A 17,927-nucleotide genomic window follows, 5' to 3' on the forward strand; every position below is an offset into this window, starting at 1 on the left:
GAAAAAACATGCTCCTCGTAACCTTTGGAATATTTCGGGGATCAAAGGCAGGGGATAACTGTTTTTGACCGTGTTTTTGTTCAAGTTCCGATAGTCTATACAGGGTCTCATCCTTCTTTTCCACAAAAAATATGCCAGCTCCTGCTGGTGAAGTAGATGGCCGAATGAACCCTTTTTCCAAGCTTTCATCTATATACCCCCGGAGGACCTTTAATTCGACTTCGGATAGAGGGTAAATTCTGCCGAAAAGAATTTCGGCGCCAGGCAGGAGCTCAATTGGACAGTCAAAGGGACGATGTGGAGGAAGGGTGTTGGCACTCTTTTTGTTGAACACATCCAGATACTCGTGGTATGCCGTAGGGACAAGCTTCATGGTTTCAGGATCAGAATGGATACTGAGAAGAGGAGTTGTCACACCCGTTTCTTTGGGAGTACAGTGAGTTCGGCAATATTCCAAAGGGAAGAGATCTCTCCAGACAACCAATTAATGGTTGGATTATGAGCTTTTAACCAAGGCATACCAAGGATAATTGGAAAAATCGGGGAGGTGATAATATCCAGACATAGGAATTCTTGGTGTCCAGAAAGAGAATAGCAAAATATTGCTAAAGTTTCTTGTGTTACAGGACCAGAACTGATACCAGACCCGTCTGCCAGATGAACTGCAAGCCTTTGAGTTTTAGTGGGGAGAGGAATCTGATTCTGAGTGGCAAAACGAGAGTCCACAAAGCAGCTGCAGGCACCTGAGTCGATGATGGCTGGGACTGTGATAGTCCTTTCGGCCAATTGTAGTTGCAGATGGAAAGAGAGGTGTGTCCGGTTTGTTCCCTGAGGATGCATCATGTAGAAGCAGTTGGGAGGAGGTTTGTGAGGTTTAATCAGGCAGGTAGCCACGAAATGTCCTGCTTCACCACAATAGAGGCAGAGATTAGACTTCTGCCGTCGGAGGCGTTCTGCTGCGGATAACTGTGGTCTCCAAAAGCTCCTTCTAGCCGCATTGGTGGGTGATTCAGACGAGACAACCTTCGTAGCGGGCCCAACTTCAGGGCATAACAGAAGTTTCCCACTAGTCTTTTCATTCGACCTTTCCCGGATCCAGCTGTCAATATGGATTGTTAAGTCAATCAGACTCTCCAATCTTGTGGGTACCCCCACTCAGGCCAGCTCATCCGTCAGGGTGTCAGAAAGACCAAGGTGGAACTGCTAACGGAGAGCAGACTCGTTCCACTGAGTATCGGAGCTCCAGATACGGAAGTCTGTGACATAATCCTCCACAGGCCTTTGGCCTTGTTGTAATTTACTGATCATGGATTCCGCAGTTCGGTGCCGTAAGGGATCTGCGTAGATCTGTGCCATTGCTGAAAAGAAAGAATCCACAGAGGTTAGTGCCGGATCATGCTGTTCACAAAGATGATATGCCCAGGACTGGGGTTCATTTCTAAGAAGGGTCATGACAACCCCCACTTGAGTATTTGGTGAGGAGAAGGTCCTGGGGAGTAGGGAAAAATATAACTCATAGGAGCTACGAAAAGTCCTGAACTTTTGGCGATCTCCTGTAAAGAACTCAGGCATAGGTACCTGGGGTTCCAGAAGGACAGAGGTTTCAAGGAACATACTGGTCTCAGTTTGAGTAGCTGTACCAAAGGTTACTGTGTCTGGGAGGACATTAGAATTGATTCCCAGTTTACTCTCCAGGTGTTTGAAATTTCTTTGCAGGTCGTGAATAACGTTGAACAAGGTCACAGCTTGGCAAATGTCCCCCAGATGTGAGGCCTCCCTTTCAGACTCCATCATTGGCTGACTGGTACTGTCACGTACCTGATGGGAGACTGAATTGATGAGGTCAGCTTCACTTGTGTCACTAGCCCTGACCCCGCTGAATCCGGGCAGAGGCACACCTTAAATAGCCCAATCTTTGCCGTGCGTGTGTACGTGCATATGCATGATCGCGCATTCCTGCGCGCCTGCGCACAACCGGCAATTCTGCAGCATCTCTTTCGCACATGCGTGTTCCCGATCGCAGTTCTCCTTGCAGAAATTCCCTTACAACATCATGTGTAAAAAAAAAAATGAATGATTAACACATTTTAGTTAATTCAAAACTCACATCTTGATCAATGATGATGCAACTACAATATATAGAAACAGTTAAAAAGGCATGGTATATGATAACAAGACCATGCTTGCTCCAAAATGTACATTTTGCCATACAGTGAAATTCTTGATGGGTTTTTAGTAGTTTTGTTCACAAATTATAGTTTATTATTTAGTGTGTATATGTCTGTCCATGTTTGACTTTGAGGCTAGTATAATAATCAATGTAATGGACACAACGGAAATTTAAATATCATATGTACACTTCTATTGAAAAAATGTACTTATTGAAACAGTCACAGCATCTTTTTTTCAGAATAAACTAGGCTTTAGGCTTAAACTCTAGATGCTATCTTTGGTTTCTACATTCTACTTTTAATGGAATATAGGTTGCACCTGAGTCCTCCTTTCTTACTCATATTTCAAGGGTTATTGCTGTGCCACATCATCAATGAACTACACATGTGCATTATACACATGAGACACTTGCTATTGTCCAAGGAGAGCTAGTGTTCATAGTATTATGATGTTGAGTAATGGTTGTGAAATGCAGGTAGGCTTTATAGATAGAACACAACAGAAAATAAGAAAGTAAGAGATCCTCTTCAAAAACTAATTTGACTTTTTTTTGTTAGTTTAATAACTTTATAGAAATGTCTATAGTATACAAATAAAGAATTCCTTAAAAGGAGTTTTCAATAAAAATTGAAATTTTTTATTTGCTGTCGTCTTTTTGTTGGATCTGAAGTAGCAATTGTAAACTGCACAGCTGATGCCACTTGCTGGCAAAATATGGCAATGCATCATAATAATGGACATCATCAAGCATTTGAAACAAAGTGGAATAGGATTCCGCTATGGATTTGAAGGGAACCTTTGGAGATCTAAAGAATCCACAAATTAGATTTCCATTGCAGTGGTCTTTTTGTTGGGGTTGGAATTGCAGATGAAAACAATTGAAAACTTCACAGCCAGTGCCACTTACTGGTGAATAATGGCATTGCATAATACGTTGCAATAATCCCCATTAAGTACTGGAAATCAAGTGGAAAAGAATCTTGCTGTGAGGTATAAGGGGGCTTCTGGATATCTCCATAAATAGCCCACCAATTAGATTTCCATTGATTAGATATTTCATTGATTTTGCTCTTTTGTAAACCACCTCAACAGTTCATGTTCATAATATGCATTATGTATCAAAGGCTGCTATAGACACAGCTATTACAAGACATTATTGTAAAACAATGCACCTTCACTTTAGCAGCTGCATGGAAACCCAAAACAATTGAAATGTCACCTGACATTTCATATATACACTAATGTTCCATTCACTTTAAGCCCCATGCTTCTATCAAAGTTCCCACTCTCTTATTTCATTTATGTTTAAATTGAATAAAAAAAACTTGAAATTATAGCTCATAGTTGTGGAGTGGTGTTGTCTGATCAATGCTCTTTGGGATTATCCAAAATAAAAGATGATTGTATGGTATTTTCAGCAACTTGTTTGGATTGTGAAAAACCTTTTTCTTTTTTTTTTTCTTAGTATATGATGCACTCACAACCATATTTACTGAAATCAGAAATTGCTTGATTAAAGTCATGATATTACAAGATATATTATATTCTGATCACAGAATAAAATAACTTATATATGAATAACTCAGAAATATACATCACGTCAGTTGGCTCAGCCATAGTGACCACAAAAAAATAAAGGCTGTTAAGTGTTTAAATAAAATGTTCGTAAGAGCTGAAAAGAAAAGTTTCTTATTCTGGACAAACCTTTGGAGCTCCACTCTCTCCTAAAGGGCAATTCAATGCATTCTTGAACGCTTGTCCAGAGAAACAAACTATTTTGCAAACAAAAAGAGTACCACATGCACTGGTATACATACTGGATGTGTGCTTGTATAAGTAGTGTATTAATACTGTACAGCTAAATTAGTGTTATAAACCAATAGAGTCCACTTTTTGGATGACTGCAATGATGTAAGATTTTGCAACAAGTGAAACACAAGTGCCAGCAATCCTTGCCGTGATGATGGTGTTCCACCACCAACATCAAATCAATCTGCTTACTGGACTTTGTGGCCACAAATCATAGGAAGCCAAATCAACTCACACTTGGGACAAACCCAACAATTCCCGGTCACACTGTGGTGTAGGATAACCAGCTCCCGGGTTTCAAAACTTCTTGTTCATTTGCCAGGTGATTTGCACTAACAACAAGCTCATTCACGATTATAATACATGCCACAATTCACAATTCTTCACAGGAGACCAAGAAAAATAGTGGAATAATAGTGCATTATCTCCATATACACAATATTTATTAAAAGCTCAGTTGAACTCACAAAGAGAAACAGACAAACAGCATAAAACTCGGTTCAGCATGCCGCCCGGCCGAGCACACATGCCCACTGAAATCAGATCCAAAGCCCCACCCCAACATATTTCATTCAGGTAGACATCCTCAGGGGGAACTATATATATATATATATATATATATATATATATATATACCGAACCAGCTTCAAAATTGCCAAATCCCCAATGGTCTTTTAGGGCTTAATTACACTTGCTTTGATTTTAACATACATTAAAAAGCCTACAGCTTCAACATGCATTTTTTATGTGTTTTTGAGGCTTCTGTGATTCTTTTTTGTAGCTTTAATGAATCTTGGCAAATGCCCTGTGTGTGTTAATTTTCTGTTTTGTTTAAAGGGGCTCAACATAACCATGGCCCAGCAGTACCTCAGCTCAGTAATACCCCTGCTCAGCAGATCCCCAGCTCATTAGTACCCTCATTCAGCAGATTCCCAGCTCATTAGTACCCTTGTTTAGCAAATGCCCTGCTAAGTAGTAACCTGAGCTCTGCTGATGCCTAACTCAGTAGAACCCCCATATCAATTATATCCCTGCTCAGAAGACCCCAGCCCATTAGTAGCCTCATTCAGTAGATCCCTCACTCAGTAGTACCTCCAGTTCTGCTGATGCCCCTTTGTCAGTAGTACCCCCAGCTCTTCTGATCTTTCTTGCAATAGAAACCCCCAGCTGATCCCCCGCTTAGTAATAACCCCCAACTCTGCTGATGCCCACTAAGTAGTTTCCCAAACTCTGCTGATCCCCCACTCAGTAGTAATCCCCAGCTCTGCTTATTCTCTGGTTTGCTGATCCTCCATTCTCTGCAATCCCTACTCACCTTTTTCCATATTGCTCCCATGCTGCTCACCATGTGTGACATTTACTAGTTTCTCTTGCTCCTGTTCCCCAGCTCTGCTGATCCTCCGCCACTCAGTTCTCTCTCTCTCTGGTCCCCACTCACCTTCTGTAACAGCATTCCCACATTGCGCACCAATGTCTGCTATCTGCAAGCTGTTCTACTGCTGTCTAGACCCTGATCACCTTCCTGCAGCTCTGTGTTGCACACCAGATATGATGTCTGCACCAGGTACACAAGAACCAGACATGACTGCTGATGATGTATTTCCAGTTTGCTTGATGGTTTCCTAGTGCATCTGGGATTTCTCATACTTCCATTACCTCCAATACAAAGTGAAGCTAACTCTGAATAAATGTCCCTCAAATGCTGCAGGTGTTGTTAGCAAGCAGTGTGATTGACTTCTATGGAGGCTTTGGAGATGCTTTGAAGCACCAAGAAAGCAACATGGGGTATGTTTTTTGAAACAAAGCAAACTCAACAGTGTGAACCAGACTGTAAAAGCAAGTCAAATGCCACATTTTGAAGCAAATATAAATAAGTCCTTAACATTGAGGGCTTTTAACCCCCCCACCAAAAAATATCCTAGTGCTTAAAAACCCGGCGGTTAAGTTTGGTTATATTCTCACACTAGACCCCCAGTATTTTCCCATTAATATAAAGTTTGTAAAAGACCTAAGTGAGAGAGGGACCACTCATAAATACTTTTTTATTTATAGCAAAACATTCCTGTGACCTTTCAGTGTATTTATGGTTATACCAATATATCAGTTATGTTACAGAAATGTCTTGATATACATTTAAAAAAAAAATATTCATGAAAGTTCCCTCAAAAAAAAATATTTTATTTAAATTTTTTTAACTTTTATTTTTTAAACTTTTTTATATTTTAATTTTCATTAGGGAATATTTGAACTCCTGATCTCGTGAGATTAGAGGCAAAAATCTCACTTCTCACTTGCACTGCACATCGCAGCCATTCACCTCTCCTCTGGGAGCTTTATACATGTTCAGGAGCTACAGTGTGTAAAAGCAGCCTATGTAGCACTTTAATAAAACGTACACCTATACGTGAAACACTGCATAAAAATTGTCATAAATACCTGTAATAAATAAGTGGATAAGTCTATGAAAATCATTATTTTTCCCCTTGTTTTTCGTTATTTCTTTTTTTACTTTGTGTCAAGATAATTTTAATAGTTCTGTAGAAAGTCTTTATATATCTCAGAAAATAATGTTATTCTTCTTAGTTAGTTAGAACACCTATTACAACTGTGTATAATATATTATGTTCTAATTAACTTTGTAGCTAAATCACCTAATGGAATTTCTTGTCTATATATTCACATTTAAAATTTATGAGTGCAAGATGGTTACATGTGAGTTGCTTTGTAGTATTACAGTATCTGTAAATTAAATACAATTTCTGCATTGCCTAATATGTTAAATGCAAACTTATGAGGCGTAAAGCAGCATAAAGTATACTGTACATGAGGTTATTTTCTTGTTCACAGCTAAGTAGGTGCCTCTTCTTTCGGTAATAAATGAATAGAAATAAAATAAATTACAATGAGTTATGGTTTGTTAACATGCCCTCCAATATTTTTAATTAAAACCTCATACCACTTTCCCTGTTTCAGATTCCTCCAAGATATGCTCGGTCATACTTTTGAGTGTCAACCTGAACATTTCTTGACAACCTCTGAAACATTTCTCCATCAATATAGGACTGTTTCATTTTGGCAAGGGAAACTACATTACCCTGTAAAATAAAGCACTATATGCTAGAGCATCTACAGCCTTATAACACCCTAACAGGAATCGAATATTCAAAAGCACGTGGTTTATAAAATCCACACATCTTATTACAAAAATGGCAACTTATCTACAGTTAAATGGAATAAATTACACTCCTAAAATAAAACGTTTTATATCAATTAAGAGCAGGAAAGGGTTACAGCCTCTTTCATGTTTTATTGCCTGTGCCCCTATTAAGCAATTTTCCTCTCAATTACTGTTACGTCCGCAAGTGGTGGGAAACGTCTCTAACTAGAAATGGGAATGAGTTAGAACTTCTGACAATGTTTTTATTGCTGCTTATGACTTTCCCCCACTTTTTAGACAGGTGTCACAGGTACCTCAGGTAAGTGGGGTCAGAGAAAGGATTAAAATGTCAAATAATTAGTTCCCACTCTTTGCAAAATTAAAAAAGGCTGCATTTTTGGTTTTAAATATTGTGTGTTTAAAAAAGAATATTTATTAATTATTCATCATAGGACACAGAGTACCTCACATTTATGACTATTTGTAAATGGACACTGCGCAGAAGACCTACCCAGACATAAACCCTCCTAGTTCAGCTAAGACTCAGTTTCTAGTTATTGCCCTTAGGTGATAAATAGAGATGAGCGAATCGAACATGGCGAAGTGGAATTCGTTTCGAAGATCAGGAAAAATTCGATTCGCGCCGAATCCGAAAATTAGCAAACTTCGGATGTACGAATCGAATTTTCCCAAAAATGGCGGCGACATGTGTGGCGACGGAGCGGGGATCTCTGGGAAGGCGCGCAGACAAGGCGCGCTGACCCATAATGCATTCATTCATGACATGTGATCGCATTAGCCAATCAGCAGCCAGCCAGCCAGCACTGTGTAATGGTCGAGCTATAAATTGCGGCCATCTTACAATTCTCCATTAGCCTCTGGTCATTCAAGAGAGACAGACCTGTCTGTATTAGGGACAGAGTTAGGGCCAGAGAGACTTTAGGGCCACAGAATCGTTACTTAGGGACACAGAATCGTTACTTAGGGACACAGAATCATTACTCAGGGACACAGAATTGTTACTCAGGGACACAGAATTGTTACTCAGGGACAGACACAGAATTGTTACTCAGGGACTCAGAATTGTTACTTGGGGACACAGAATTGTTACTGAGGGACACAGAATCGTTACTGAGGGACACAGAATTGTTACTCAGGGACACAGAATTGTTACTCAGGGACAGACACAGAATTGTTACTCAGGGACACAGAATTGTTACTCAGGGACACAGAATCGTTACTGAGGGACACAGAATCGTTACTCAGGGACACAGAATCGTTACTGAGGGACACAGGATCGTTACTCAGGGACACAGAATTGTTACTCAGGGACACAGAATTGTTACTCAGGGACACAGAATTGTTACTCAGGGACACAGAATCGTTACTGAGGGACACAGAATCGTTACTCAGGGACACAGAATTGTTACTCAGGGACACAGAATTGTTACTCAGGGACACAGAATTGTTACTCAGGGACACAGAATCGTTACTGAGGGACACAGAATCGTTACTGAGGGACACAGAATCGTTACTGAGGGACACAGAATTGTTACTCAGGGACACAGAATTGTTACTCAGGGACACAGAATTATTACTCAGGGACACAGAATTGTTACTCAGGGACAGACACAGAATTGTTACTCAGGGACACAGAATTGTTACTCAGGGACACAGAATCGTTACTGAGGGACACAGAATCGTTACTCAGGGACACAGAATCGTTACTCAGGGACACAGAATCGTTACTGAGGGACACAGAATTGTTACTGAGGGACACAGAATCGTTACTCAGGGACACAGAATCGTTACTCAGGGACACAGAATCGTTACTCAGGGACACAGAATTGTTACTCAGGGACACAGAATCGTTACTGAGGGACACAGAATCGTTACTGAGGGACACAGAATCGTTACTCAGGGACACAGAATCGTTACTCAGGGACACAGAATCGTTGAATTAAAGAGTATGTCAGACAACACGCAGAGGAGTGGCAGAGGAGGCAATGTTTCAGGAGCAAGCAGACGTGGCAGCAGAGGAAGGGGTCGAGGCAGCACTAGTAACAGCCAGAGGCCAGTGCTCCCGGTGTCATCCAGCGGTCGTGTCTCCACCGACAACCCTGCCGTCATCGATTGGTTGGCTCGGTCGTCTTCCTCTTCCCAGGTCACCTCTGACACCTACAGCCAACAGTCGGTGGGTACGTCAGACACAACCGTTAGTTGGCATGGCCCGGGAGCAAGCCCACTGAAATCACGTGTCCTCTACCTGCCCCTGTCCTTTGGTGTTCCCTCACCAAGCGAAGTATCGCATGCTGTGGGCTCAGCCCCACTGTACAGTGAGGAAGAGCTAACAGAAGGCGGTCAGGAACGGGGGGAGACATCCGCCTCTTCAGCAGCCAGGCGAAGAAGTACTGGCGAGGAGAGTGGCTCGGTAGCCGGTCTAGAGACAGGTCTGTCTCCTGACCCACACGCAGCCGAGGGGGCTAGTAGTGAGGCGGAGACCCTAATTGATGATGATGAGGCTGATCGCACTTGGCAGCCTCGTCGTCATCAGGCTATTGCTTCCGCATCATCAGGAGAAGAGGGTGCCAGCTTGGCAGCAAGCAAAACAGTCGGTGGGTTGCCCAGGAGGCAGCAGGGTCGCAGCAGTGTCAGTGGAGGCAAACGGCCACGGAGTAGAGCACCAGCTCCACTGCAGCCTACCACCACGGCCAGTAGTGGTACCGGTGTGCACGGAGGAAGTAGCAGTCAGCCAGTGAGGAGTAGCGGGGGCAAAGTTTCCTACTCGGCGGTGTGGCAATTTTTCGTCAAGCCGTCCGAGGAAGTAAACGTAGCCGTATGTCGACTATGTGGCCAGAAAGTCAAGCGTGGCCAGGGGGCCCATGTTGGGACTACAGCGTTGCGTCAGCATATGCAGCGTCGCCATTTGGTGGCCTGGGAAAACCGTGATAAAGATACGGCGGTTCTGCCTGCCCCAGCCCCCGCTCCATCACCCGCTCCGTTACTTGCTCCGTCACCCGATGTCAATCGCCCTCTATCAGCCAGTCAAGGCTCCAACACCTCTGCTGAGGGGAGTTGTCGCTCGTTGGCATCTTCCGCTCGTTCAGATGCTCCTTCTCCTGCTACTCCTCTTCACGGATTCCGTCAGCAGTCTTTCTTGGAATCCGTTTCCAAGAGACAACAGTTTGCGAGCACGCACCCGACGGTGCAGAAGCTGAACGTCCTCCTGTCCAAGTTGCTGGTGCTGCAGTCCCTCCCTTTCCAAGTGGTGGACTCAGCACCTTTCCGAGAAATGATGGCTTGTGCCGAGCCGCGGTGGAGAGTGCCAAGCCGGCATTTCTTCGCCAAAAAGGCAGTGCCAGCCCTGCATTCACATGTAGAAGAGATGGTGGGCCAGTCTTTGAGCATGTCGGTCTCTGCCAAAGTGCACGGCAGCGCCGACGTGTGGAGCTGTAACTACGGTCAGGGACAGTACATGTCATTTACGGCCCACTGGGTGAACGTGGTGCCGGCACAGCCGCACCAGCAACTTGGACAGGTCACGCCGCTTTTGCCTCCACGTTTGCACGTCCTTGGTCCAGCAAAGATGTCCGCCTCTACCACCTCTTCTTCCGCCGTGTCCTCAGCCGCCACCCCCGTGCTAAGTTCCATTACCCGATCGGCATATCACATGTGCAGGGTGCAACGGTGTCACGCTGTGCTGCACCTGGTATGCCTTGGCGAACGTAGGCACACAGGGGAGGAACTTCTGAGTGTAATGAACAGAGAAATCGACAGATGGCTGTCTCCGCGCAAACTGAAAATCGGAACCATGTTGACCGACAACGGAAAGAACATGGTGTCTGCTCTGCGTCAAGGAAGGTTGTGCCATGCGCCATGCATGGCTCACGTGTTCAATCTGGTTGTCAAGCGGTTCCTAAAATCCACCATCCCACTGCAAGACATCCTTAAAATGTCACGTAAACTTTGCATGCTTTTCAGCCATTCCTACACCGCAAAGCACACCCTCCTTGAGCTGCAGCGGCAGAACGGAATTCCACAGCATCGCCTGATCTGCGACGTTGCAACAAGGTGGAATTCAACCCTACATATGTTAGACCGCCTTTACGAACAGCGAAAGGCCATCACCGATTTCCTGATGTTACAAGCGGATAAAGGTACTCCCCTGTGTAACTTAGATGTCAGCCATTGGCAGCTCATGCGTGACACCTGCCGCTTGCTCAGGCCCTTTGAGGAGGCCACGCTATTCGTGAGTCGGCAGGAATATGGGATGAACGACGTCATTCCCCTGTTGCACGTCCTGGAACAAATGCTGTTAACAATGGCTGGTCAGGGTGCGGTAGACGTGGCGCACAGATCTCAACGCCACATGACCCCTGTGGGGGCAGGACAGGAAGAAGAGGAGGAGGTAGAGGAGGACATTGGTGCTCAGGAATTATTGAGTGAAATGGGTGGTTTTTCCACTCAGCGGACAGGAGTGGAGGAGCAGGAGCATCTGGTAGAGGAGGAGGAGGAGACAGAGGACCCAGACGCACCGTGGCAGTATGCTGTGGAGATGGAGGCAGGGAGTCCCTCGCATTCCTTGGCACAAATGGCCCATAGCATGCTCGGTTGCCGAATAATAACCATCAGACAGAGGGATGACTTTTGGCTGTCCACCTTGTTGGACCCTCGCTACCGTTCAAAAATGGTGGCCTTTTTCACACCTGCTGAGAGGGAGGCCAAAATAACGTACTATAAAAACCACCTATGTAGTCAGTTGGTCTCTGCCTTTCTGCGCCAACGTCCATCCTCAGACACTGTGGGCCCTGTGCGCTCGCGTTCCGCTGCCATGGCAGCAGGGGAGGGGTGGGGTGGTAGGAGCAGTGGCAGCTCCACCAGCAGCGGCTGCCTCAGTCTGCAGTCGATGATGAGTAGCTTTCTTCACCAGCGCAGTGAGGAAACTACTAACCAGCCGCAGCAGCAGCAGCAGCATCAGGTGGACCTGGAGCAGGACCTCAAACAACAGGCTTGGGCCTACTTGGACAGCACCCTGCCAACCGAGGTAGACAATCCCCTTGACTACTGGGCAACGAAACTTGACCTTTGGCCCCAACTAGCTGAATTTGCCCTTGAAAGGCTGTCATGCCCGGCCAGTAGCGTGGCATCGGAGCGCGTGTTTAGTGCGGCAGGAGGTATTGTAACTCCGCGGAGGACACGACTGTCCACCCAAAGTGTGGAGAGACTCACGTTTGTGAAAATGAATCAGGCGTGGATTAGTCTGGATTTCAAACCACCAGTTCCTGACACAACTGACTAAATCCGCCATGAATCATGCCCCAAACATGTTATTATTTTTAACATAGGCCTCTGTATGGCCTTCAATTTAAGCTGCTTACGCTTCGCCACTCTGCCATGAGCCCCTGTACCGCCTCCTCTTGCTGCTGCCAGGTCCAGAGTGTGTCATGGGTCCCTGTACGGCCTCCCATTGCTGCTGTCTCCATCGCCACACTCTGCCATGTGCCACTTTCAGGTCTCCTCACACTGCTGGTGGGTTCCATTTTGTCATAGGGTGCTGGCAGATTACGGGCCTCCCATTGCTGCTGCCAGGCCCGTAATCTGCCATGGGCCCCCGTACCGACTCCTCATGCTGCTGCCAGGCCCGTAATCTGTCATGGGCCCCTGTACCGCCTCCTCATGCTGCTGCCAGGTCCAGAGTGTGTCATGGGTCCCTGTACGGCCTCCTCATGCTGCTGTCTCCATCGCCACACTCTGCCATGTGCCACTTTCAGGTCTCCTCACACTGCTGGTGGGTTCCATTTTGTTTATAGGGTGCTGGCAGATTACGGGCCTCCCATTGCTGCTGCCAGGCCCGTAATCTGCCATGGGCCCCCGTACCGACTCCTCATGCTGCTGCCAGGCCCGTAATCTGTCATGGGCCCCTGTACCGCCTCCTCATGCTGCTGCCAGGTCCAGAGTGTGTCATGGGTCCCTGTACGGCCTCCCATTGCTGCTGCCAGGCCCGTAATCTGCCATGGGCCCCCGTACCGACTCCTCATGCTGCTGCCAGGCCCGTAATATGTCATGGGCCCCTGTACCGCCTCCTCATGCTGCTGCCAGTTCCAGAGTGTGTCATGGGTCCCTGTACGGCCTCCCATTGCTGCTGTCTCCATCGCCACACTCTGCCATGTGCCACTTTCAGGTCTCCTCACACTGCTGGTGGGTTCCATTTTGTCATAGGGTGCTGTATGGCCTCCCATTGCTGCTGCCAACGAAGCAGGAACACAAGATACCAGGTACAGAGGCTCATGGGAAAACATACACCAAGGCCCAGAGCACAGGCCTGGTCATGCCTTAAATACACCTTTCTGCAATCAGCCCCAGGTTTGGCTGATTGCACGTGTGAGCTTCTGGCTGCTGAGAGCACCCGCTGGTCAGCTCTGTCCCGACCACTGAGTCATGCACCTGCCGTCCGTGTAGTATTCTGGCTCTCTCCGAGTGACGTTGCAGCCCCACCCCTACGCGTTACGCCACTGGTCACGTGGCTTCATCAGGGGGTATTGATAGGCCCTATCAGCGGAGGACACGCTACATTTTGGATTGCCGCATACCATCTTCACTATATGTGAGTGTACTACTTGGAAGGAATAAAGCAGTGTTTTAAAAAGATAAAACACTATGTCTGGCATTTGTTTTCTGCATGTGGAGAAACGCATGGAGAGGAGAGTATAGGGGTCTGTATCACTGTGAGGAGTGATTAACCCCAGAGAGGATAATCAGCTCTAAAGGATATTCCTGCTCCGTAATTTAAAGAGGAGAAAATTCTAACAAGCAGGTCCCAAAGGAGGTGGACCAAAAGTGTATATAGCCTAATTGCAGGCATATCAGGAGGTGAGCTTACATCTGCACTAATTGGAGGATTCACAAATATTTTTATCACGGATTCACAATCAGTCACGGATTCAAGATTTTTAGGACACAGAGTCACTTTATATATATTTTATGATTAATGGGACTATGCTTTTGCACTAAAAATTAATTTATTTATTTTATGAGTATTTATTCACGGTAATTTTTATATTTTTTCACTAAATTATGATTCAGAATTAATCATTATTTATTATTTAATCACGAATATGGATTTATATTATACTTTTTTATAAGTTATTATTCTATATATGAATTTATGATTATTTATGTTTAGGTAACATTATGAAATATAATATTCACTTTGTCACTACAATTTAATAAGGAGCGCAACACAAGATGATGAAATAATTTGTGTACACAGTGGTAGTTATGTGTTGGGTGTTCCCACTGTGATTACTGATCCAGTAATATCAAGGACATATATTTTTGTCCCGAGTTGTGCCACAAGGTGGCTATTTGCCACATACTATTTGGCTCGCAAGATATATACAGATTTGCTTGTGATCAAAAATGATTTCCCTCTATGGTTTGAATGTAGCACACAGAGTTTATCTTTCAGCTACAGTTCTCTTTTGACAATCTGACTCATTTTTCATTCTGGAGGTCACTGGAGGGCGGAGTCACTATTGCTAGGTGGATTCAGCAGCCCATCATTGAGGCTTATGTCCCTTTGGGAAAGGTTCCCCCTCTCATGGTCAGAGTGCACTCCACTAGATCAGTGCTTCCTTGGCTTTTCAGCATCAAGGATCTGTTTCTCAAATATTCAGGGCTGCCAACTAGTTGCCTGTTCAGGTATTCATTAGATTTTGCCAGATGGATGTTCAGGCCTCAACCTATGATAACTTCAGTCTTTAGGTTCTTCAGGCCGCTCTGTTGAGTCACCTCTGTTAATATTTTGGTTTTTGTGGACTCTGTTTTGTTTTCTATGTGGCCCACCCCTCAGTTGGACCGTTCTTTTTTTTTTTTCTTGGGGTTCCCAATATATCTAAGTGCATCCTGTGTCCTGTAATGTATGATTAGGAAAATGGGATTTTCTGACTTGCTGTAAAATCCTTTTCTTGGAGTTCATTAGGGGACAGAGGTCCTTTCCCTCTGTTGTTATAATCCACTCTTCTTCTTTTTTTTTTGCTTGGTAACAAAATTGAATCATGCTGGGAGTGGTTTATGGCACAAACAGGGATAAGTGAGCACTAAAAGTCAATGAAGCCGCTAAACACCAAAAAGGTACCAAAAACCTTCAAAATAACCATATATAAACCAGGGTGTAGCGCTAAAATTACCATGCAAATATGTAATTCAAGATAAATGAAAGAACCAATAAGATCATAAAATCATGAAATGACAAGTGACAAGGTGCAAATGATAATACAGTGACTTAGTGGTACCATAAATAAGGTGTCACTTTCATCAAATATACTTGTATAAAACATAAAATATGGCAAACTGATATATAAGTGACACAAGTGATAAAGTGCTGGCAAATAAATAAAGTGACTGAATAGTGATGTCACAAAGTGAGGATTTTACAGTAAATCAAAAATCCTATTTTATTCCATCTGTTTTCAGCCAAGTAAAAAAATCTAACTTTTACTGTGAGTACATTCATAATGTATAATTATATATTCATTCTCTCCTTGCTATCTAAAAAACACCACAGACAACATAATTTTCCCAGCTAGCAAAAATCAGTTGTAAGTATGAATCCTTTTAAATTATGGACAGTCCCTACTATACAGACCCATTGTTTCATAGAAAAAAAAAGTGTTTACTTATCCACCATACAGATGATGATGGTTAGTGTAGTATTTATGGTAAAGTTGCATAAGTTCAGTTTATAAATGTTGTGTTTTTATTTGCAGGGCGAAAAGGGAGAAAAGGGGGAAACGGGTCATCCTGGACTCCATGGCAAAGATGTGAGTGATACATGAATGAAAACTATTCTCAATGTGTATACTTTTGTGTGGAAATATACTGTAGATGAGTAGAGAATAATAATCATTTCAACCTGTGAGTAGGCATAATTGCTGTACATATAACCAATCTGCACTGGGCCAGTTTTCTAAAAGAAACCACAAAAAGTGGGAAATACAGGGGTTAGACAAGAAATATAGAAACACTACATTTACAGGTGCAGAAGTGACGACATGTTTCACATTGAAAGCTGAAGTGATTTTGCATTCTTTTGCTTCCGCTGTGTGATGAGACATCTAGCTAACAGGTGGGAAAGCCTTACTTTCATCATTCACAGCATGTGCTGCTAGTAATACGGAGTCATGTGAAAGCTTACTGAGCTTCAAAGAGGGCAAATTGTTGGTGCCGGCTTAGCTGGTGCCTCTGTGACTGAAGTTGCCAATTTATTTGGCATGATGCGAGGTACAGTATCAAACATTATGACGGCATATATAGTTTCTGGGAAAACATTGTATGAAAAGTGTAAGTGCAGTCCACACAGTCAACTGTTTCCATTTTTTGTCTAACCCCTGTACTACTGTAATGGTAGTCCCGTTGATTAATCAAAAAACAGCTTTCCATTCTTGTAATTATTTGATTGAAAAAAAAGAAAAGATTCCTGCTCGCATTCAAGTTTCTTTTCTTTTCTTACTATAGTAAATTTGCACTGCAGTCAAACATTTGTTACACAGATGAAATACATATACGTAGTTGATTTACCTGCCAAAAGGTTTGTTTTTTTTGTCCATCCAGTCAGAGGTTTACTCATGCTCAGTCACACAGCACAGTCCTGTCAGGCAGGGTAGAAGATCTAATTTTTCTCTGCTGCAGTTCAATAATACCTGGAAGACTGCACCACATTTGACATCTGTCTGTTTTCTGGATGTTCAGCAAACTGCACTGGAAACTGCAGGCCATTTACTAGCAACATCATACAACACATGGTAGCACTCAGTTTCTTAATTATTACAGTAAAGCCCCAGCCTGTGGTCACCATTAAATATGGGCCATAAAATTGCTATTTAAATTTGTCCTTCTGCTGGCCAATTTTACATTGCTATGTCATTTGCAGTTCTTGTACTAAAACACCTGCCTTTACTCTCTGTCTGTAGCTTGGGGTGACTAGCCTGCATCAGGCAGTTGTTGCTGACAGAGCATTGAAGAGCTACATTGTTTTACCATACCGCTTCAGAGCATCCACAAAAATTGTAAAATCACTGTGTACCAAAAACATCACATATCCTCACTCCAGGTTGTTAAAACAATCTGCTCAGTCACCCCCCCACCCCCACCCTCTTCCCCGCTGTAGTGAGGGCTCTATGACAAGCCACATGCCAAAGGGCTGACTAGTGCCTCAAGTTCATATTGGGGCACATAGAGCCAGTAGTACATTTTAGCTTCAACCATGTTGTTCCTGCCCATGTTTGCTTGACCACAGCAGCGACAGTCTTATAGAAATGTGTAAAACGGTTAAAGATAAATGATAAAAAAAACAAATCTGTAAATAATGTTAAAAAAAATAAAAACAAAAAAAATTGTGTTGGTTGCTGGGGAAATGGCTGGTTCTAGACCTGTGTTTGGCTCTTACCATTATCAATGGTTATGCTTCTACCCATTCTGTTTTGTGTTAGAGACTGTTGGTCTTTCAATCCTTGTTTAATCACTTGCTGACCCACCACAGTGCATATACTGCAGTTGGACAGCTTGTACAGACTCAGTAACATTACGTACCTGTAAGTTGCAGCTTTCTCCAGGATTGAGGGTGCGTGCGCACCCACCTGCTGACTCTGCTGTGATTGAATACAGCGGGTCCTGGCCAATAATTCATAGCCGGGACCTGCTGATTAGCTGTGTCCAATCACGTCTCAGAGCCCTGTGTTGTCAAACAACACAGGGCTTTGTACAGAGGTAACGCTCTCTGTGTTTCTTC

The 17,927-nt window shown here is 43.9% G+C and overlaps 1 protein-coding gene across 2 annotated transcripts in view; it reads left to right on the forward strand.

Annotated features, from left to right (window-relative positions):
• The window catches only part of COL19A1 (collagen type XIX alpha 1 chain), an 895,475-nt gene that overhangs the window by 342,526 nt on the left and 535,022 nt on the right, over positions 1-17,927 (forward strand). For both annotated transcript variants that reach the window (XM_089681326.1, XM_089681327.1), the window contains exon 13: positions 15,907-15,960. In XM_089681326.1, the coding sequence (XP_089537452.1) occupies positions 15,907-15,960 (54 nt within the window). The remainder of the gene's footprint in view (positions 1-15,906; positions 15,961-17,927) is intronic.

Source organism: Staurois parvus, unplaced genomic scaffold (assembly GCF_062004578.1).
Source record: "Staurois parvus isolate SC_StPar_1 unplaced genomic scaffold, SC_StPar_1.0 ptg000264l, whole genome shotgun sequence".
In the NCBI taxonomy this organism is placed as follows: domain Eukaryota; kingdom Metazoa; phylum Chordata; class Amphibia; order Anura; family Ranidae; genus Staurois; species Staurois parvus.